Below are 24,249 nucleotides of genomic sequence, written 5' to 3' on the forward strand. Positions count from 1 at the left end.
TCCTTCCCTTTTGTTTTGTCGGAGCGCAGCAACATTCTTTATGGCGCTGTCCGGCACCAAAACCTCTGAGATGAGGCCCCAAGTGTTTGCACCAATTTTAAGACCAGCAATTTTAAGACCAGCTATTTTGTGGTCTTAAAAACCTGGACATAGCGGCATATTTGTTGGGTTATCACAATATGGGAATTTCATTGTAAATATCATGAAGGGGGATTAGAAGCAGTTTTTGCAAGGGAACATCCACCTTGCATCTCATTCTCGTTAAGCCCAGTTAACTGAAGTGGCAATCTTAAAAATCCACATTTACGTCGGAAAAGTGTAGCTATCTGTAGGTAGTGGCAACTTGTAAATACGACAATAGAAAAAAAAAGCCTGCTGTAACGTCAAAAAGGGCACAATTTCAAAGTCTTCTGGTATTATTTTAATTTTCTTCAGCCGAGTATCCAGGTTCTAGTTACCAGAGGAGGGTACCTTGCTGCAAACCACACAATGCAATACCACAGTTTAATAGCAGGGAACAATGGCTTCCTGCTCTTCCTGTATAATTTGTTCAGGCAATCGATCTTCAGCACGGATGGCATATGAAATGGATGCAGAAGATGTACAAGCATCTTTGGCAAGACAGTTTATCTTAAATTTCTTAGGAATGAATTGCTGTTCATGACGCGCATTAAGATGCTTATGCATTGACGTAGAACCTAAGCTGTACTTCCTTGAGTTACCCCTGTTCAGCTTGTTCTAACAGAGAGGGCAATTAACGTTTTTCAATATTTATCTTTTCTCACCAGGTGGAACAGTGATCAGCTTCCACACACTCAATTCAGGCGGGGAGTTGGTACCCTCAGTCTGATCAATTTCCAGTTCTTTTACTTTTTGCCTCTTTTTGTATGGATAAGTTTCAGTCCGATCGTCTTGTGCAGAAGTTAATTAATTTTTTAAGAAGAAAACATTATGCTGCCACAAAAAATAAAGCATAGCGAAATCAATGTATAATCTCCTTTGCTGTGGAGCAAAATATTCTGTGGAACCAATAAACCTTTTTAAAAGTACACAAGGATCTGTGGATCTTCTATGTAGACTAGGAAAAGGCATGGGTGGATCTGGCATACCCTGGATTTGCTGTTTACATTCAGGTACTGTAAATTACACAAGGCTTAAAACATGGAAAAAAATAAATGTAGCCTTACATCTGAGGTTTTAGTTGAAGTTAGATTGTTGTCTAGTTCCTAAAAATATAGGATCTGAGCATTTGTTGGACAACATAAACTGAGGACTTGGTGTCAAGACTGATTCCAGACATCCCCGCAGGATTTGTCAGCCTAAAGACCAGCTAGCTCACAATGCCACCATAAGCCCCTCCTAACCTCACCGAGGAGCAAATAGTTTCTGGCAACCATTGAACATGACAACGCTGACCCCTCAAAGATCGTGGAAATAGTATGCTACTTTTCGCTCAGTCACTCATGCTCACTTATTCTCAGAGATACACAGAATACACAATAGGGACGTTTCAATAAGTATTTATTGAACCAGCGTCATTCTAGTATAAAACATATGTGCTGCAACAATCAGTAAACAGAAGCAAATGTATGAGATTACAAGCACCAAAAGAGTGAACAGTAGGTACATTTCTACCAAGGTGCTAAAGCAATGAATATATGCAGGCATTTATAAAAACAGAAACCTTTGCGTACTCCTACGATGCGTACCCTGCCTAAGTGTACGTAAGTTAATGTGGGTGTAAAGCCAAGAATCCCCTAGGAAAGAGCCAGCCCCATTATCTGATTAGAGAAAATTAAGAACCCTGTCTTGGTCTTGAGTTGGACACCACTCACAGGGTGCCAGACCACTGCGTTTTGAAGCTTCAGTGTGCAGGGACCTCTGTGTCACAGTAGAAGTGCCTCCTCTTCAACTTAGTGGGAGTGTGGTTCTTTCATACCAAAAGGTATGCCAGGGGTTTTTCCCAAATCAGTATGTTTATGAATGTGATTATGTAAAACAACCTTAATCAATAATTTTAATTATGCAAAGTAGCCCTATCCCCCGAGGATGAAGATAGCAATGACTTTTATACAGAGTATGTTAATCTTGTTATGTACATCATGTGCAAGGGATTAAGATATGATGGTAAGAATCCTCATGCATAGTAAATGAGGCTAGTTTCATAGAAACTAATCAACATTTATTCAGCCCGTAACTGGGTAAAAGATAATTGCTAGACCCATTATACAAGGGAATATAGCAAGATAACCCTAACCTTCAAACAGTATATTGCAATTCATTTTCATACTAAACACAACGGTTTAAAAATGTATGAGACTCCAAAAACTCATGTTAGATTTTTTGAACTTTGAAACAAATTCCCACCTCTGAGATTGCACAAGAGCTGTGAACTCAGAAAAAAGACTTTCGGTTATATAGTTTTGAGTTTTGTGGTGGATCTGTAAAGGAACCGCGAATCCTGAAACATAAAAAAAAGGAGTGGTGTGTTTTGGTGAAAAGCTTCACATATTCAAGAAGCCCACTTCCTACAGAAAATCGGAATTCGACTTCCACATGAGCACTATTTTCTGCTGCACTCTGCTCACAGCAGAACATTGCAAACCAGATACATTATATATGACACTAAGCAGCAGAAATGAAGAGGGAGTGGTGATGGCGCGCGGGATTACCAGCTCAATATATCATACTCACAAGGGGCCATAAACATTCACACTTTTGAACCTGTAATCCTGCTTCTACTTACTGCCTATCAGGATATAATTTCTTAGGACTTATACCTGTACACCATGACTTACCAAACCTTTGTCACCTATGCTATAAGTCCTAGGGATCGAAAAGGGAGCTAGCATAATAGGTAGCAATTTAATCATTTACCTTTCCTAAAATAATCACAGACTCGGGAGAAGTTTTAAACACTTTATCTATGCAAGTTTTGTTGAGTCAGCGGCCACAATACAGTGACCATAAATTTTACAAATAAGATAATAATCAAAAAGACGTAAAGTTTGTAAAAAATTATAGTAACACCTTTAGACATTGGTACCTGGCAAGGGTGAGTAAGGGAAATAGCACAAGGACATACCACATGAATTATATTTACCTAGAATGGTGCGAGGACCAATCCTGGCCACGGGCTGGGGCAAAGAAAAGGGCTCCTGACTAATCAGGGGCCAACGGGACAGAACAGGTGCAGATCAGGACAGGTGACCTCAGCTAAGTGCAACACCAGCATCACACCCCACTCTCTAGCAATCAGGTACCCTGACTGGGTAATCGATACTTCTCCCTCAGCACACCCTGATTCTTCTGACAGAGTGCTCCGCCAGCACCTCTGCTCTCGATTCTCCTTCAGCATATGTTAGGTCAGTGACAGGTCTGTGACAAGTCGGACAACTGAACTAACTAAGCCTACCTTAGTTATACTATTTTCTGGGCAATGTACCACCCCTAAATGTTGCAAATCTATGTGTTTCCCTTCAGTGATTGGTCAGAAAGACGAGGAGAGGTCATCACACCATGCTAAGATGAGGTAATTTTCATTGACTTATATTGATCAAGTTCCCGCCCATAATTTACTTACCCATGAATTTTATTCCAGCCAGCAAATATTATTTCATTTTAGTATACAATGTTTAACAAATTTGCAAGTTGTGTTCCTTTTCCCAGGTCATGGGGTGAGGTTCTCAGGCGCATCGCAAGTAAGACAGTCTTTGGCAAGGTTTCAATGCCACTGCTCGAGGTCTTTCAGTGCTCCTAGCACATGCGCAGAGTAAATTCAATATGACGATTCTAGTCACCCTTCAGGCTCAAATACGAGCTAATAACAAAATCAAAGAAAAGCATATTAGAATACAAAAATAAATGAATGCACTGCATACCACTTATCTCTACTCTAACCCCATTACTTTATTTTACCTATAGCATTAATAGTTAAGCAGAACGAACAAGTTTAATACAAGCAGCAGCATGTGCTTTAGTATGAGTAAGCATGAAGCGGCCATCTTGGCATTAGTGCGAAGAAGCAGGAATTTACCACCCAAGCAAAAGATACGTCACACCACGTAGATGTGGCAGGCGCATGTGCAGAAGGGTTCCCGCGTCCTCTGCGGCCATTTTATGACACTCGGGTTACTGTTAGTAAAAGCACATTGTCAAGCTTCCCCTAGATGCTAGAAATGTTGTGTATTGCATTTGTTAATAACCCAAAACATGTTGATTAATTAGTTATAGGTTATTTTGAGAGGACTGAGTAAGCATGGGCGGAAAATCCGTTTCGCTCGCGGATTTTGCGGATTTTCGGTAAATTCGCAATCCGCGAGATTCGCGAATCTCCCGCAAAATCCGCAAATCCGCGAGCAGCGGATTTTGCTCGCACTGTTCTCGTGAGTTCGCGGCTTCCCAGTACAACTTCGCGCCCCGCGAATAAGTGCAAAATTGCAGAAATACGATCTTAGCAAAACTGAAACTACTTACCAGGTTCAAAAGTTCAGGCTCATCATTAGTAGCCATTTCCTGTAGTGCTTCCTGAGGGGCCCCTCCAGAGTTCAGTTGCCAGTTGCAACTATTATGTGACCCTGCTCTGAACCTCAGAATAGTTACACATATGCCACAAAGGTCCTGAATTACAGCTAAGGGAGACAAGCAGGAGCCAGGCTGGAAGTTCAAATCCATTAATCAGCCCCTAATTCATTATTGTCAGTTGGGGCAGGGCAGGTAATGTAACTAATTTTGCAACAATGAAAGCACTTAGCAAGTGCAAAAGATCACTAATCAGGAAGCACTAAGGAAGCAGGTGCCAGCTAAAAAAATATTCTGTGACACATTAATCAGCCCCAAATTAATTCAGGTCACTTGAGGCAGGGAAGGTGTGCTTGCGTTGCCACAATAATGTACACTGACTGGACAACCAGAGGGTGCTGTGATGAAACAGAGGGTGGCATGGGTGGGCCAGAGGGTGGCATGAGTAGTCAGAGAGTGGCAGTGGTGACAGAGAGTGGCAGTGATGAAGAAGAGTGTCCCAAACAGGCTGGACACGTAGAAACAACAAGTTCGCGAAACTTGCGACCCGACAGGTAAGTTCGCAATTTGCGACATTGTACAAAACCCTCGCGAACTGGCAGAAACCCACGCAAACACCAAAAAAAAATCCTCAAATTCGCGAGAATTCGCGGATTTTGCGGATTGCGAGTTCGCAAATCCGCAAAATTCGCGAACGCGAGATTCGCAAAATTCGCCCATGCTTAGGACTGAGTCCAAGCAAGTTTCGGTACATATGAAACCTTGCTCCATCAGTGGTCTGCAGATGGCAACTACCATATTCTGCACATGAAGAACAAGATGAAGGGGTTGTGGAATTTCTATACTCTTCCAGAAGAGCAGAACACCTGCCCAAGAAGCCACTTGTCTGATATTTGTTCACTCAACCAAGAGTGGAAAAAGGTGAATGTAAGAAAGTCCACTTGCACAATTTGTGACCAGGAGTTTCACAGAAGACATAGTGGGAAATCTTTTTTAATTCAGGACTACCGACACGAAGTGCAAGAATTTTATGATGTGGAATATTGAAGCGGCTGGTTCCAGGATACAGAATGGAGTGATTTATGCCTAGTGAGATGGGAGACCCTGCGCAGTGTGAGTCAATTCCCCACACGTGGATGCCAAATATTGAACAAAGAAGTAAGAGGCCAGCCACTGATGCACTGAGAGCAAGAGGAAATGGAACTGGGCCTAACGGAGCAGAATAGTATGAAAAGACCCAAACAGGAGACCGATACTTGGGTGATGAAAGCAGGCAATAAAGCAACATCAAAGGATGAATGGAGGAAGTAAAACAAATAGACATACAAAACCAAGACAGGGCTGGCCTTTGGCTCATTGAACATCAGACGTCAATGACTAAGCGAGGGGGTATCCGCATGGAGACTTCAAAGGAGAGGAAATAACACATTTGTTAAAATATCTGCTGGCAAAGTTTCAGTCACAGAAACATTAAACAAACAGATGAGGCAAAGACTGGAACAGCACAGTGGTGGATCCCGATTTCATTAGTGAACAGACAGAGATCCACATCCCAAGATATTCTATGGAGGCTTTGTTTCAGTGACTGCACAATGCCTTCACCTCCTATAAAGCAGAAGTTCTGAAAAAGACCAAGATGTCAAGGCAAACACAGACTCTTTCTGAATTTTTTTTTGTTCTTACTGAAGGAAACATGAGACAGCAGATCTCAGTAGCTGAACTTTATTAGACAGATCATTGTAGTAGAATAAAAGAAATGATTCCTCAAGGGGAATCTAGATGACTTGAAAACATTCTCAAGGAGAAGTAACATTAGAATTTAAGGAGTACTACCCAGAGCAGGAGACTACATTGAGTTTGTCCAGAAGATCTTCAGTGGACAGCTAGGATCAGTCTCCTCAGACATGAAAGTGATGGACATAAAGCATAGATGTGTGGGTCCCACCTATTGCATGAATAATGCAAAGGCCATTCTCACAATGCTCCATTGTTTCGAAGCCAAGGAGAAAATCATGACAATAGCATCGGATATTGGAAAATATATTTGCACAGCTCACAGAATTTTGTTATACCAGGATCTTTCTGCTGCGACTTTGTAAAGAAGCCACTCCTTCCAGCCGGTTACAGACTTTCTTAACAACCAGAAAACATTGTATAAATGATCTTCTACTCTTATGGTTAACAACAGTTTTTGTATGGACTTACAGGAGGCCACTGGGTTTGACACATACCCGATACAGGGTTGGACTCACCACTTAGACCTCCAATGGAAGAGAATGTATAATGCAGTATATTTAGACTATCTGGTTTTAGGTTTAAACCTATAATAACTTATAAAACACCACTGTAAGGAAAATAGCCACCACTGGTGTAAACATATAAACACTGAAAAAACCCCTTTGCAACCACAAACTAAGTGCCATTCATAGAAAGGAAAAGATAAGTGAAAGAGTCATTTGTATATCTTCCTGAAGGGGCCAATACAATGTAATTTGTTATACAAGGTAGCATCAAGAAAGACGGGGCTAACATTATTCTGCTTGAGTTTTGTTGTTTAAGGATGTTGCGAAAACCTTTTCTCTTCTTCCTTCTGCTTTTTTCAAATTTGTGGTCTTTGTTCTAAAGAAGCAGTGTTTAGAATCATGCTTAGGTCTTATTTCGTTATTTTATAAACTGTAGAGAATCGGGAAGTATGAAAATCAGATTTAAAATGTTGGCTACATTTAATTTCACTAATAGGTAAAATGTCTGGTTTCATAAGACTCTTTCAAAATATGTACCATCACAATTACCCACCGAAGGAGAATGGGTGAAATCCTTTGATACATCAACTCCCTTTCTAGTGATTCAGTATTGATTGTAAGTGAATTGCCAAACACCCCAGTCTTGAAACATACAATGCAAGATGTAGTGACAGGTATATGTGAAAAGAATGTTGTCACCAAGCATCTGAGATAGTGGTGAAAACATTACACCAGGCGTTTGGCAAACCTGGAACACAGTACTCTTGGAATGTTGCTGAAAAAAATTCCTTCCAAGTTCAAAAAAGATTTGAGAAATATTGTTTGTATTTGCAGCAATTCAGTTAAGTATATGAAAAAGTTGTATCATGGTCTGTCAAAATCGATACTTGAGCTGAAGTGCTTCCCTTTAGGAGATCCTTGTCACGTGCTAGATGGTATGCTGAAAGCATCTTTACAATCTTCAGAGTTAATGAAGAATGCTATTAACTTTGTAGTCCATTCTGGTGCAGTAAAAATTTATTTGGACCTCATATACCCTGTGCATACGCTACCTATACACATGCACTATCAGTGCAGAAAGCAGGCAATAATTAAAATTAAATTAAAATTCCATAAACCCCAGAAAAACACTGTTTCTATTGTTTTTAATGGCACGAAAATGTGTAACCACTGATAACCACTGTTTTTTTAAGGTATTGAAAAAACTGAAAAAACCCTACCAGAATTTACCCAAAATAGAAACTGAAAACAGGAAAGCCTAAGTATATTGTATAGGTGGACCAGCCATTCTGGCTGATCTATAGGTGGGTATAGTCTGGCACCGGCCATACTGAATTTCACCATATAGGAGAAAGACACCAAAAGTCCTGAAATGGAAGTGACAATTAAAGGTTCCACCAGAGCCCAAAGAGAAAGATGGAAAACCGTAATAAGCAAGACATGAAATACAAGTGTGCAGACAAAGGCATAGCTAGGAAAGAGGAGGAACAATTGTGGAGCTAAATATGACAAAGCAACCAGCCAAAAACATGAAAAATGGACATTAGAAGAGCCTCTGACACAAGTAGCAATAAAAATAGCTGCACCTTGACCGACTGGTCACCGTGAACCTGAAGAAGTGAACTATCGAAAGATCAGGTGGCGAGAATTAGAGGAATGGGTATTGGAAGAATGGAAGTTGCCAAGAAGGGGTAAAAACGTGGTAAGGCACACCCAAGAGTGAGCTGGTAGAGAAGGATATTTCTAATTCTACTTTTTCTTGCATGGCTGAAGCTGGCAGTTAGTAAGGTCTGCACCAAATAAGCAGCACCCTTACATACGGATCTGAGACTAGAGGAACCATACATGCACCATAGTGAACAGCAGCTGGGAGGAGTGAGATTTCTGGCCAAGTCCAATGGTCAAGCTGATTAGCTTCAATAATATGGGATTTATTTTCCTGTTAAAGAACCTGGTGGTCTTGAATAAACGTACTGCCATGGGAGGAGATATTTGTATTTTATAGAAAACATATTTTTTACCAATAGGCTTAACCCACTTAAGACCAAAACTGTTTCAGGGGCAGTACTTTGTTTTGGGTCCAACCAAATGTGGAAGGGGTGATGATACTGCTGTGAAAAGGTTTTCAATGTGAGGTGGTATGCTCTTGCACAGTGCTGTTCTACAATATTCTTGTTATACTAGAACAGCCTTTAATTTAACACTTCAGTGCATCACTGCAATAACGGACACTTTCTTTGAAAATCTGGATTGAATGATTTACTGGACTACTGAAACTGTTAACTAGGCCCTGATGAAGTGATTTCTATTGTGAAACATGTGTTGGAGATTTGTCCTTAGACAATATATTTATTAGGAATAGTTTTTTCCCCTCATCATTCTTCTGATGTATGATATGTATGCTTACCTTAACAACAAAACATAAAAGTTAAAAAGAAAAGTTTGTATTAAAATAAGAATAACATTAATAAAATGTTTTCAGCAAATATTGCTTTGATGGTTACTTCTAACTGCAGATTCATCACCTACTTATGAGGCACCAGACTGAATCAGGAAATGTTTTCTAGCAATGCTTTTGTGAAAAACTAGATGGTGCAGTGATGCTCCGCGCTAGCGCTGCGCCATCAAAGAAGTGACAAAGTGGTGCAGCATATAAGCACCAACCCTCCATGCTCATATCAGTTCCATTATTTCTGTACCTTCGGACTCAGATCTGGAGCTCCACTCTCAAATTAGTCAGCCTACCCACGACTCCAAAAACAAAATCCATTGTACTAGGCTACAATATCTCCTCCTAAAATTACACTTTTCAAACCATGCTGTGACTGTAGAAAATATTTGTCAGTATTGGACTTGGAAAATGTGCATCTCTAGTGTTTCAGTACGGTGCATGGCTCGTAGTTGTGCAATAAGATTGCCTTCATGCCCCCAAAGATACAGGATCAGAAATTAAGTTCTACGTCACCAAACATAACAAGAAGTCATGGCCATTACATTTAATAGAGTTCCCCCTGGTTGTCCACCCCAGGCTCCATTTCAATCCTCAAGATGGCGCCCGAGGTGAAATGGAGGTAGAAGTGGGGGGGCTGCAGGGAAACATGCCCCATTGTGCCTCTGTCTGTCCCCCAGGCTCGCCCAGTTTCGATTTATCCCACTTGCAGCCATTTTGTTGTTTGTTGTGCTTCCTAGCCCGTAGCTCCACCCCGCGCCCGCCTCCGAGCTGACCCTGCCTCCCACAGATAGTTGTTGCTCTGCCCCACCACCCCCTCGCCGTGACTCTCCTGACTAGCTCAGAAGAGGTCGCTCCCCCACACTCCCAAGGCTTTGGTGACTCTGTGACCTGAGAGCGCTTGAAAGCTGTCCTGCAATATCGTAGCGCCTTACAGCTAAGTCATCAGCGCGATCATTCCCCCGCATCACTGCTGCTGCCTGCATTGCACGTTTTCCATTTATAGTGCATTGTGCGTTGTGCGTTTACCATTCTGAGTGTTGCATAATTTAATCTGCGCATTGTTGTGTCCGCATTGTATCAGCAAAGTACTGTATGCCCCATTGTGCCTCTGTCTGTCCCCCAGGCTCGCCCAGTTTCGATTTATCCCACTTGCAGCCATTTTGTTGTTTGTTGTGCTCCCTAGCCCGTAGCTCCACCCCGCGCCTGCCTCCCAGCTGACCCTGCCTCGCCCCTCCTTCCACTATCCACATATGACAGATGCATTTGCGTGCAGCGTTCACGCGCAGCGGTCGCGCCCCATGCGCGCCGAAGGTGCGCCAAAGGTAAGCCCGTCTATGCCTGTCCGCGCCTGTACTGCGCCCAGCGCCATACCCCCTGTCCCCCGCAAACCGCATTCCTCTCGCATATCATATGACGTCGCCACCCTCCTAGCCCTTAACCCCGGACGCACACCACACTGCTATGAAGCTGCCCCAGGACGTACCCACGGTCCCTTCACCTGCCACTCCTGCAAGTTCGCCTGCCTCAAGACCCACACAAAATCTACGAGCTCCAAACACAACTCCGACTCTAACCACCTGAAGTGCATCCTGCTGAACACCCGCTCGGTCCACAGACACGCCACTGAACTCTGAGACCTACTCGACACTGCGTCACCAGACATCGCCTTCCTTACAGAAACATGGATGACCGCATCATCAGCACCCGACATTGCCATAGCCATCCCGGACACCTACAAGATCATCCGAAAAGACCGCACCAACCAAACAGGAGGAGGCATCGCCATCGTCCATAAGAACACCATCAGAATCACGACCAGCTTCGACGATAACCTCGCTACCGCCGAACACCTTCACTTCCAGATCCACACCGACCCCAGGACCACACTTAGAGGCACCCTCATCTACAGACCACCAGGAACCCGTAAACAATTCAACGAAGACATCACTGACTTCATCAGACCACATGCCCTCCCCTCCGAGAACTACATTCTACAGGGAGACTTCAACTTCCATCTAGAAAAGAAAAATGACAGCAACACCACCACCCTTCTGGACAACCTAGCTAATCTTGGACTCAAACAACTCGTTAACACCCCCACCCATGTAGCCGGACATACGCTCGACTCCATCTTCACCTCCTGCAAACACATCTCCTTCGATCACACCACAGCTCTCCATTGGACGGACCACAGCTGTGTTCACTTCAGCTACAAAACTACCACGATCCACAACCCCCCACAACCCATTCCCCGAAGAAACTGGAACAAATTCACCACCGACCAACTCATCACATCGCTCAACCAAAACCCCCACACCCTCTCATCGGACCCAACCGAAGCTGCCACCAAACTCAAACAATGGATTACTCACAGCGCTGACGAATTAGCACCTCTGAAAAACCACCAAACCAAACAGGGTAGTAAAAAGGCCCCTTGGTTCAACGACGACCTTAAAAAATCCAAGAAACGTTGCCGTACTCTCGAGAAAACATGGAGAAAAAAAACCCAACCACTGACAACCTGGCCTCCTTCAAAGCATCCACCCGCAAACACCACCAATTGATCCGATCCACCAAGAAAGCAGCATTAAAGGATCGACTCGACAACAACGCCCTTAATAGCAAGGAACTTTTCAACATCGTAAAAGAATTTACCAACTCCACCGCAGCCTCAAACGACATTACTCCCTCCCAAGACCTCTGCGATTCGTTATCCTCTTTCTTCTACAACAAAATCGCCGACATACATAACAGCTTTGAGAACATTTCCAAAGAACAGTCCACTCCACCCGCCTCCGAATCTAAATCGCCCTCTAGCAACCTGAGCACCTGGAACCCAATCACCACTGATGACACCATCCGCCTAATGAGCTCCATCCATTCAGGCTCGCCAACAGACCCCTGTCCTCACCACATCTTCAACAAAGCAGATTCCATCATCGCACCCCATCTCTGTGATGTCATCAACTGCTCCTTCAACTCCGCTACCTTCCCAGATAGCTGGAAACACGCCAAACTCAGCGCTCTCCTGAAGAAACCCACAGCAGACCCCTCGGAACTCAAGAACTACCGCCCCATTTCCCTCCTCCCATTCCCTGCCAAAGTCATTGAGAAAGCCGTCAATAGCCAGCTCGCCACCTTCCTTGAATCCAACAACTCTCTCGACCCATCACAATCCGGCTTCCGAGCCAAACACAGCACCAAAACCGCCCTCATTTTCAGCAACAGACGACATCCGATCACTACTGGACAACGGAGAAACAGTTGCCCTCATCCTACTAGACCTATCCGCCGCCTTCGACACAGTCTGTCATAGCACTCTCATACAACGCCTCAACGACGTCGGAATACAAGGAAAAGCCTTGGACTGGATCATCTCGTTCCTCGCCGGGAGAACCCAGAGAGTCTGACTCCCCCCATTCAAATCAGAGGCCACCGAAGTCATCTGGGACGCTTTCGGGCAGCCATGCACTTTATAAATCAAATCTCATTTCATTTCATTTCATTTCACAAGGATCGTCACTCAGTCCCACCCTCTTCAACGTTTACATGAGTCCTCTCGCATCCATCGCGCGACAACACAGCCTCAACATCATCTTCTACGCTGACGACACCCAGCTGATCCTCTCCCTCACCAAAGACCCCAGCACCGCCAAAACCAATCTTCATGAAGGCATGAAAGAAGTAGCCGAATGGATGAAAAACAGCCGCCTAAAACTTAAGTCAGACAAAATGGAAGTCCTCATCCTAGGGTCATCCCCCTCTGCCTGGGACGACTCATGGTGGCCATCGGCCCTGGGCACAGCACCCATACCCACAGACCACGCACGTAACCTAGGCTTCATCCTAGACTCCTCCCTCTCGATGACCAGACAAGTCAACGCCGTCTCATCCTCCTGCTTCAACGTACTTCGTATGCTCAAGAAAATCTTCTGTTGGATCCCCACCGAAACAAGAAAGACGGTCACCCACGCACTGATCACTAGCCGACTCGACTATGGAAACACCCTCTACGCCGGAACCACAGCCAAATTACACAAAAATCTCCAACGCATACAAAATGCATCAGCCAGACTCATACTAGACATCCCTCGCCAAGCTCACATTACCGGCCACCTGAAAGACCTCCACTGGCTTCCCGTCAAAAAGAGAATAAAGTTCTGTCTCCTCACCCACGCACACAAAGCCCTCTACAAAATAGGACCCGAATGCCTCAACACGCAACTGTCCTTCTACACACCCACCCGACAACTAAGATCCTCCAATCAAGCTCTCGCCGCAGTTCCGCGCATCCAAAAATCCACCATGGGAGGAAGATCCTTCTCCTACCTGGCGGCTAAGACCTGGAATTCTCTCCCCACTCACCTCTGCCTCACACAGAACCACATTTCATTCAGAAAGGAACTTAAAACCTGGCTATTCTACAAATAATACACCCCCTCCCTCAAGCGCCTTGAGACCCTCTGGGTGAGTAGTGCGCTATACAAATTCCTGAACTTGAACTTGAACTTGAAACAGACCCACATTATGAGGCAACAATGCGGGGCCACAACATCAGGATCAGGCCCCCTGCTGCCCTTTCATCTTCCCCGGCGGGCGTCCGCAGCGGGGGCTGCCCGTGATCGCCGGATCTGCAGCCTCCATCCGCCGGTGTGGCCCAACCGTAGTGTGTGGAAGGAGGTCCGTAGCCACAGCGGACGGGCGGGACATGTTACACACCCGGGAGAGGATTTTAATTACAGCGCTCACCCCCTACATATGACGAATCCGCTAACACCCCCTTGAGAGAGCCAAGATAGACATCAGCTTTTTGTCGAGCATGAAAGCTGGGTGGAGACCTGGGGATTTGTTTTAAAACCCCTCCAGCTCATGACACGGGTGGACTGTGGTGCCCAGTACAGGAGCGTAGGAGCATTTAGACCAGGGATCATGTGTGTGCAGCAGTGGTGAAAGGAGGTGCAAATACTGTAGATGCTCCTCCTTTTGAATTTGTGGCTCCTTTTCCCCTCTTGTTCTTCCTCCGTTGGGTCGGCTCCCTGGTTTTCTTTGGACTTGGCCCTCGTAACTTTTGGACTGGAACTCGTGTGCACCCTACCATTTTTGGACCCTCTCCTGTTGTCGCTCTTGCCCTGGGTGCATCTTGCCTTGTTGAGATTGTGTCCATCGATGCCCACGACCCGGGTCCGCCATTTTGTTGATTCTTGTCCTTTCCTTTGGTCCCTTGGAATCCATTCTGCTGACCTGCATACATTTCACTTACGCTGGATTGCCTTATCTCTTTCTCCCCCTCAGGTCCCCCTCTCTCCTCTCACCAATCTCAGCCTCCAACTCTTCTCCCCCTCATACCGCTCTCTACCCCTTTTTATTTAAAAAAAAATTTTTATTATTTTTTATTTCTCTTTTCACTCTGTAAATATGTGATATATACTTGTCCAAGTCGAATCACTGGTAAAAACGAATCCTGAGAAAATCTACTATTTGTATATATCTGTATATAGAGATAACTCTAACCACTAGTATGTGTAGTGGACCTTTGTACTCACTCCCATTCCTATGTGATTCTTAGAGTTTATCCATTTGTATCTCTTCCTTGAGTGACTTTACAACTTGTACATTTGCCATTTTTCCTATTTGTATCTCTTCCCTGTGTGACTTTACAATTGAACATTTGTAATTTTTTTCTTCCTGTTTGTATCTTTTATTTAACTCATGTAATCCTAAGTCCTTATGTATCGCAACTGGTTCTTTTGTAAAGCGCTCTATCACCTTCGGGTAATGTTCGCGCTATAGAAAATCGCATTAAATAAAATAAAAAAATAAAATAAAAAATGCCAACTCCAGTACATACATCTTCACAAGCTGGTGGACCTGCGCCAGGCCATTCCTCGGTGATGTTGGTACTGAAAACCGGATCAGATGAGCATCTGTTACTGCTTCTGCGTCTTACCCCAAACTGACTTCAGCCCAATCTTAATCAATGTTGCGCTATGAAATTTCAAAAGCACAAGCCTTCATCATACAGACTGACTTTGTACCAATGCCTCTACTGAGGCTGACGAAACAGCAGAGGTACCAACATCTTTTGGGCTCTGAACAAGGTACACCCCCAGAGGGAGATGATAATGGTGGGAGGGCAGATTAAACATTACAACAAGCTTTTTGTATGGACTTACAAGAGGTCAGTGGGTTTCAAACCTACTCGATAAAGGGTTGGACTCACCAGTTTGACCACCTATGGAAGAGAATGTATCATTTGCAGTTTTAGTCCGACAGGCGAATTGGGTCCTGGAATTGATTCTGGTTTCAGTTGAGACTAAGGCTAACATCTTTACAGACATTTTATATCCTGGGTTAACCACTTCTGAGCCCTTGCTTGAATTAAACTAGATTTTTGATTTACTACCCTATATTTTGTTTTCATTAGGGCTCTGCACACTTTACTCCTGATAACCAGTGGTAAAAAAAAGTGTGCTCTCCCTTCCAGACATGGTAAAATTGGTGCACACCTAATTGGCATATTTAAGTTACCTATAAGTGCCTAAAAAACATTAATGCCACTAAAAGGACCCAGGGCATGTAAATTAAATTAAACAAGTGGACTCCAGCCCTCAATGCACCACTTACTGAAGTGACCTTGTAAAACATGTCTAGGCCTGCCACTGTAGCCTGAAAAATAGTTTAAACAACCATTTTGACCTAGCAAAATAAACCTTTTGTCAAGACTAATCTTTCCCTTCTACAATATACATCACCCCTAATGTAGGCCTTAAAGGCTAGTAGCGCAGGATGCACAGTTTTAAAAAGCAGGGCATGTGCACTTTACATGTCCTTGCATTGAAAAACCCCAACGTTGTTTTTCACCACAACAAGGCCAGCAGCATGGTGTAAGGGTGCCTGCACCGGCGCATGGCAGCAGTTTGTGCTCCAGCGCAGGGGTAAGCACATAGATGCAACATATTCTTGAAAATATGTCACATCTGTGTGCTGTGTGCTTTGAAAGTGAGTCAATGTCTTGCGTCACGCACTGAGTCACTATTGTTGTAAAAATGCCCTCCAATTTTTATAATCATTTAGAGCTTTCTTTTAGCAGTAGTTTTATTTTTGTTTCATGTATTTATTCCATGAGTGACATTCAAAGGTCACATGGTGTGCTTAAACTTTACGGCATTTTTTTAATTTTGCGGACGATTTTAAGTAGTTACACTTGCAACTTTCACAATGGGCACTTTTCATGATCATTTTAAACACTTGCCCAACTTTGCTGGTTTCACTGACATCAGATAAAGCGTGCACAACTTTGCTTATTTCACTGACTTCATAAAAAGCGTTCTTGCTGTCGGCCATGGTACAGAGTTGTTGTAGAATCAATTTATATATTTGTTGCACTTTGAAGTCGGTGTCAGGTTCACATGTGTTTTTGTATAGTGGTTCAGTTAAGCAAAGAGTTCAATTCGGTTTTAGTGCAACTGTAGACATCATCAGCATTGCACAAGTTTTGGTTTAGTCTTTTAGTCTTTTCAGCCAATAACTTTGGTTTGAAATGGGCACGAACTTGGTGGTAATAATTAGTTTTAACATGACTTGTAGGTGATGTTTACTATTATAACTGGAAATGTATAAAAACCAGATGAGTTTTTATTAAAGTACAGTTATCGCTGAGGAAGGGTTCGATGACCGAAATGCATTGGTTGAATTTTTTGCATGATTACCCGAGATGAGATGTGATCTAACCTGCTTTTGGAAAAAGCCTGGATAGGCATTCCATGAGCATTAAATGTTTCGAATCACGTTGCCTCTGCGTGAACTTTAATTTATGAAGGATTACTAGAATAAAATGGATGAAAAGAATTACTTGTATGAGCATTGGATTGTTTCTTGCTAGTATTGTCCACATGATAGTGAGGTTTGAACAAGTGCGTGACGATGCACTAGACATATTTGGAATTAATTCACATTTGTGCTACTGAGACAGAGCATGTGTCAAACCTGCACGCCAACATTTTGCCATTGAGCACAACAATTGAAAATTGTTGATTGTGTGTAAGAGAAGTTGTGTAGTCTACCCTTTATTCTGATAGATTTAACTTGCTAGATTGACATGGCAGTGTACACTGTACACACAAGCTCTGCAGTGGCAGGCCTAAGACATGTTTAAAGTGCTGCTTGAGTGAGTAGCACAATCAGTGCTGCAAGCCCACTAGTAGCATTTAATTTACAGGCCCTGGCCAAATGTAGTGCACTTTACTGGGCACTAGGCAGTAAATTAAATAGGTCCATTGGGTATGAGTCACTTTTACCATGTTTAGAGAAGAGAGCACATTCACTTTAGAAGTGGTTAGCAGTGGTAAAGTCCTCAGAGTCCTAAATCCAACAAAAACAAAATCAGAAAAAGAGGAGGAGGACAACAAAAAGTTTAGGATGACCTTTCAGATTTGTCCATTTCCCAACAGCTGCCAAGGCAGTATTCTGACCTTCTCCCAAGCAGTGTGATCACTCCCAGGACTTAGAAACAAAAGCTTGGGCAGGAAGGAGGTCACACCTCCATCCTCCCAAGCAGGCTAATGAATTAGCACTTTAAAGTCATGAGCTTCAAAGGTTGAATCACCTCTGATATGTATCAGGGGTAATACAGTGGAATCAGCTTTTTTTCTTGCATTCAACCATTTTGAGGGAATATTCTAAAACTGAAGTAAATGTAAATTTTAACAGTTTTTATATGTGTTTCCTTTCTTTTCAGATCAGCTATGGATCCACTGTCTCTCTACTTAGTGACAAACAGCACTTCCCCTCCTTCCTGCGCACCGTCCCTAGTGATGAATATCAGTCCCGTGTGCTGGCCAATCTCATCGGTCTGCTGGGGTGGACGTGGGTTGGTGTTTTGGCTGAAGATACTGACTATGGCCAACTTGGTAGCCAGCTCCTTATTGATGAGTTGGCTAAGTTTTCAGTATGTGCTGCTTTCTACGAAAGGCTCCCTGCATTGTTCTCCCAGAGGAAAATTAATCAAATTATCCAGATGATCAAGGAATCTAGTGCCAAGGCCATTGTGGTTTTTTCCAATTGGGATTCCACGGTTCCTCTCATGAAGGAGGTGAGACAACGTAATCTCACAGGAAGAGTTTGGATTGGAAGTGATGCATGGGTCCCTATGGATATAAATTTTATTAATGGCTGCCTACTAATAGCAATCAAGAAGAGTTCTCTGCCAGGGTTTCCAGATTTCATGCTTCGTCTCCGGCCCTCAATCGCCCCTACCAACATCTTCCTAAGGGCTTTCTGGGAGAATGCCTTTGGTTGCAGGTGGCCAAAAGATGAGTCAAACCAAACCTTTACAGATAGCAATGACTGTCACAATACAGAGAATGAAACGAGGATTAATATGCCACTTCTTGATGAGACAGCAATCAGTAATCCAGCAACATCTTATAAAGCTGCCTTTGCAGTTGCTCATGGACTGCATAATTTGCGCACCTGCATCAATGGAGAGGGACCGTTCCGGAACAGAAGCTGTGCAGACAGGTCTCACTTTAAGCCCTGGCAGGTGAGAATTTACATGATTTTAATTAAACTTACTACTTTTAAGAAGGACTGACAAGATACACACTTTAAAACGAATTGGTTAAACAAGGTTACTACCAGGTTTTAGCATTGCAAACATATTGTCCGTGAATAAGCTCAAAATGTTGCCAGTATTACAGAAAGTCAGACTCTCCCAGATGACCTAGGTCTTACAGTGGGCTATTTTAACAATTAATTGTCTATGGGAAGGTGTGACTCCCTCCAGTTGAACCTCTGAATTTGCAAGAGGAAGTTACATCTATCAAGGGACAATACCTTTGCGAATTTGATCTTTTGATATTATGTGTACTAAGGTGAAGCAAACATAGTAATCCATCCAAGATGTCATAGCATGTTTGGTGGGGAAAACTAGATTATAAAAAGGCTTCCAAGCTGGGATCCATCAGTATTTTTTCATGTCTCCTAAAAGGAAGAATTTGCACCTTACAAAAAGTGAAATCCTGGAAGTTTAACTTGCTCAGTAATATCACTCAGAAGGCTTTAAAAGTCATCTAGCACTGTAAGAGTCTCATCTTTTGGTACCAGTCTTATAAGTGGCTTGCAGTTGACAAGGACTATTCCGAGAGTCTTGATCACGCAACATAAAATAAAGTATCTTAGGATAACAATTCCTTTTAGACCCACTATAATAAACACAATATTCCCTTATGGGCAAAGTGGTCAGCATGCTTATGTTTGTAAATAGCAAAGGTATCCTTAACCTCAAATCCTTCCTAAGCCGAGACTTTAATACTGGAACATGCTCACTTTTTACACAAAAATCAAAAATGTTTTGTAGCGCAGCAATATTCTGTGGTTTCCACTGATCAGCTCTGCTCAAATGCTCATTAAAGAAAGAAAATGGACATGAGGGCTGAAGAATGTAAGGCATTGCACAAGTTCTCTTTAGACTGGCATTCCAACCTCATTGCATCAACATGCTTCTGCCATATTATAATGTTGAGGCAAATGTTTCCCTTCATCCCCCTCTCGAAATGGAAACAAGTGGCCTTGGTGATATTCTGTATTTAGAGATCAACAATAGCACCCAAGCCAAACTGCAGGTGGTTCAGAACACGTTGGCCAGGCTTACTTTGGACATTCCAAAATGGCAGTGGGTGTCTAAGGGACTACGTGTACTGCACTGGCTCTCAATAAAAAGCTCATCTGCATTGTGCATAAGGCCCTTCATCAGGCAGGCCCTTCAGGAATCAAGGCAATGTTTCACTGGTATACCCCTGGGAGAAATCATCACTCACCCACTTTAACTTGGTGACAGTGTCCAGAGTCCATCTGCCTGGTATCAAATAAACTCTCCCATCAGAAAAGCCTTTAAAGACCTGGCTTCTCAAGCTATTGGGAAATCTCCTGCACGTTTTTGTAATAATCTGCTCTGGCTGTATCAGACAACTGAGACTAAAGCGCCTTTATAAATCTCCCTCAAATCAAATCAAACAAGCATGGTGGCAGAGTACTACAGCGTGGAACAATCGTCACAGAGTCCAGTCATTTTCACTGCACTAGGAATCATGTAAACTTTTTATCTATAAAGATGTTGAAGCTATGTGCCAAGATTGTATGAAATAAAGAAACACTCATTTACTTCCAGAGTCAATCTCAGTGAATGGCGACCAATCCCCAAATCTGAAAATCTGCACAAGATAGCAAAACCTAAACTACACAGGACAGTAAACCTTACTAAAAACAAGCATTGCAATGCCAATAGGTCTGGCTTTTGTAAGAAAGTGCCTTTGTGTGATTGAGGGGTGTAGGCACTCAATAAGTCATTGTAGCCATTGTAGCTGCAGCCATCTTCGTATTCATGCTTCAGTTCATCAATTTACTGACTCAGTCAGTGAGTCTAAAATCTTTATTCAGATCATAGGATCACAAAAGTGAGCAAAATTAATAATAAAAACATGATAAGAGGGGGAGGAGACAAGGCGGCGACTAAGATGGCGGCCTGAGCAGGTGATAAGCCGGGACCTCGAGTGGTGGCGCGGCCGGCGAGAAGGTGATCAACAGCGGCCCTGGCCGGGCAATGAGGACCGGTGAATCTGGACGAAGATCTCAGTTCGCCGATTTGAAGGGCGGATACAGGCTGTGCACGGCGCAATAACCCAGATCCTTGCTGCATTCATTTTGCTGACTCCCTCTGAAGTGGCTGTCCAGGGGATTGAAGATAGGCCCTCCGCCCGTGACGGACTTTCTTTGCGGGCTGCCCGGGGGCGGCCTGGGCCTTGGAGGGATCGCTCATCAGCTGTGGCAGGCGTCAAGATGTGTTCCTTCTCCTGGACACGGCCCGTAAGGGGTGGGCGTTAAAGCATGATTGAAAGCTTTTGGTGTGCTCCGCCGCAACCCACCTGTATGCCATTAGCAAACAATAGTATCCTGTCTACCTGATATGATGTGCTCTATCTCGTCCGAGGGGTCCCCAGGGACAATGAGCTCGGCTTCTACCGGCAGCGCAGAAATGGAGCTCACACTGAGAGATGTCCTTTTAGCTATCCTCGACTTTCACTCCTTCCTGAACCACCGAGGGCTGACTATCCTTGACTCACTGGCGGCCATTGCTCCTGAGATGAGAACTGGAGGGGCAGATGAGGATATTCTAGACCTGGCACATGGCTATGCCCACTCCCTAGACACCGGGGACTCCCAGGGGCACACAGTGATGGAAGATGGGACTAATGAACTCATCGGCCGGATTTGCGCGATTGCTGACTTTTCTATTCTCACGAATATTGTGCCATTTGTCACACAACAACGCCGTATACTTTCAATGATGGAAAGCGCAACCTGGAGTAGAGGTGATGACACTGTGTTGCTGCCTTTGCTGAGCGCCTGGGTGGCTCTCACATGCCTATCTGCTTACGGAACTATCGGTTCGGCGAGTTTGTTTACTTCTGTTCAAACTGGCCAGGGATGAGCGCTGACTGATTATTGTACTATGTGGATGGTCCCGGTGGAGCCGCAGGGCTCGGCTCGCTACTGTGATTTTGGGGGAGTTGAAATGGACGTAAAACGATACCCACTTCCCATCTTGGTGGGCTTACATATTTTTCTGGGACGCAGTGGGAGGGGGAGGGGGGTGGGTTTGGGGGCCGGCGCGAGGGCCTTCCTCCTTTTCCCATATTCGGGTTTTTTTTTTGTTGGGGCGACAGGCATGCCTATGGGGGGGGGGTAGGCCGTAGCCTTCCGCTGGTATGCAGGGTGGGGGGTTGGGGGATAGGGCTTAGTTTTCGTTTCTTCTTGTTTCTATGGCCTTTTCTTTTTCTTTCTCTTGTATCTCTTTATTTCTTATATATCTTAGATCAGACGGGGGTCAGATATTGTTCTTTTTGGGAAGAATTTTGCACTTTGTGCTCATGTTTTTTCGCACTGTTTATTGATTCTATAGATAGGGCATCGAAATTAGTACATAGTCACTGAATGCTTACATATCCTGCTTTTTACTTCCCAATTATACTTCTATTGAGGGCGAATATCCTGTTGCATAACTTGTTCCATGTAAGACTTGATTTATTGTATGTCACTGGATCCTTCTATTTATACTATAAGGATGAACCCTCTCAAATCCTGCAATATCGTGGACAAGTTTGAATATAAATCCTGAGGTGATATACCGATTGGGTGGGCACTGACTGGTGCGAAGTGTAATTCCGCGCTTGCGTATCCTGCTTGCAATATCTCACGCCAGAATCCCGGCTATTGCCGACTCACTAGTGGATATCCTGTCCTATAGCTCGCCCTTTCGGCTCTCTGGTCTGAATGTATGACACTTCATCAAAATTACAAAATGAAACCTACGTTATCCTTTTCCTGATGTTTGATGCCAATACACCGTAGTGTTGTTATTTCTGGCTTTTCCGCAGCGCAAGATGGCCTGAAATGTTATCATTGTCATAGCGGCCGGCCCGAGGTGGTTGTAGGCAGACGCTGTGTAATGTGCATACGATCAATAAAGGTTTTAAAAATAAACAAAAACAAAAAAAAAACATGATAAGATACAGGTCACAGTGCAAAGGCATGAGAAAAAATTAAATACATTTTACAGCATTTTGTTGCAATTAATTACCATTTGATTAAGACAAACCTAAGAAAACTAAAACCTCTAAATAATCCATGCAAGGTCTCATGAAGGGTCTACCAAGTTACTCAGGATTGCAGTCCGAAAACAGAGTTATCAATCGGTTTTAATTGTGGCTACATAAAACTGAAATGGCAAAAAGGATTGAGACTAGAGCAAGATGTATTATATAATAGGCAGCACAAATAAAACCTGTAAATTGAATTGGTAATAAAAATGCCTAATGAAATAAAAAAAAGGGTCAATATTGTTAAGAAAGGTGCAGTTGAATTAAGCTAGTTTTGCCTCTGAGACTTTCTAATTTTCAAAGCCCCAAGGATAAAGCCGGTAATGGCAAAACAACAACATTTTGATTCTGGTCATAAAAGACCGCTTAAGCTTGCATTATAACTTCTGACCACGAATGACAGCAGGATAGGTCCTAAAAAAGACCTTCTAGGTTGGGCATAGAAACTGCAGAAAAACATACAATGAACAAAAGATTGTTTTGCGATGCCATCACAGGGACTAAGGGGTAAGCTATGAAACCAATAACCCTTTTGGGGGTAGGCTACCAAAAACAAATCCATGCCTAACCTGAAACGAGTAAGGTGAAACCTATGTTCTATGTTAGTGACCTAAAGGAGATAGCGTTAAACCCAGCATCCTGTTTGAAACCTAAATAGCGCAAAAGAGAATCTGAAGAGAGTTGGTTGCGAAATCTCAGCTGGGATGATCTATGCTGTTTTCTTGTTAACTTTAGTGCTTATAGGAAGTACCTTTGGATGGAAAAAGAAATGGGGAAGTTCTAATTCCAAAAAGGTTTTCCTTACATAAGACAACAAAGGAATGGATTTAATTTGTTTTAATTTTAGGAAGTCCTTCAAAATATCTTTGGTGAAGGAGCAAAACGGGGAAGTCCAGACTTTAATCCACAAGAGCTGAGTACGGCTAGGACTGCATCTTCAAGAAAGGAGAAGCCAGATTCCAGATGTATTACTAACCTGGAGTGGCTAACAGCCTACAAAGAAATGTTTTCACAATTGTTTGTAGAGGGCCTGGAAGGTATAACCCCAGAGTCCTACCCTGTGGGTTCCTATAGGGATGAACTTCGCCTTGTACAAGGATACAGCTCCTGGATCGGTTTATGACCTAATTTCTTTGAGAAATGAAAGAGACCCTCAATTGCACCCTCCATCTTGCCTACTCTTGCTGTCAGTAATTTTGCCCATTTTAAATCAGAGGAAAACAAGATACCAAGATAATTAAAATGTTGCACTCTGCTGATGGAAGTCCCAGCAAAAATCATGGTGTAAGATTTTGTCTGATTGATTGTAAGTCCTTCATAAAACCGTTAAAAATATCCAATAAAAGCTGAAGCCCATTCCCAGTACGCGCTAAGAGTG

General features: G+C 43.4%; 1 protein-coding gene across 1 annotated transcript in view; it reads left to right on the forward strand.

Annotated features, from left to right (window-relative positions):
* Window positions 1–23,994, forward strand: part of LOC147678063 (extracellular calcium-sensing receptor-like) — a 39,961-nt gene extending 15,967 nt beyond the window's left edge. Inside the window, exons 4-5 of the mRNA XM_086945614.1 lie at window positions 17,954–18,757; window positions 23,719–23,994. Coding sequence (XP_086801740.1) covers window positions 17,954–18,757; window positions 23,719–23,994 — 1,080 coding nt within the window. The remainder of the gene's footprint in view (window positions 1–17,953; window positions 18,758–23,718) is intronic.
* Window positions 23,995–24,249: the final 255 nt, after the last annotated feature.

Source organism: Lissotriton vulgaris, chromosome 12 (genome assembly GCF_964263255.1).
Source record: "Lissotriton vulgaris chromosome 12, aLisVul1.2, whole genome shotgun sequence".
NCBI classification, from domain to species: domain Eukaryota; kingdom Metazoa; phylum Chordata; class Amphibia; order Caudata; family Salamandridae; genus Lissotriton; species Lissotriton vulgaris.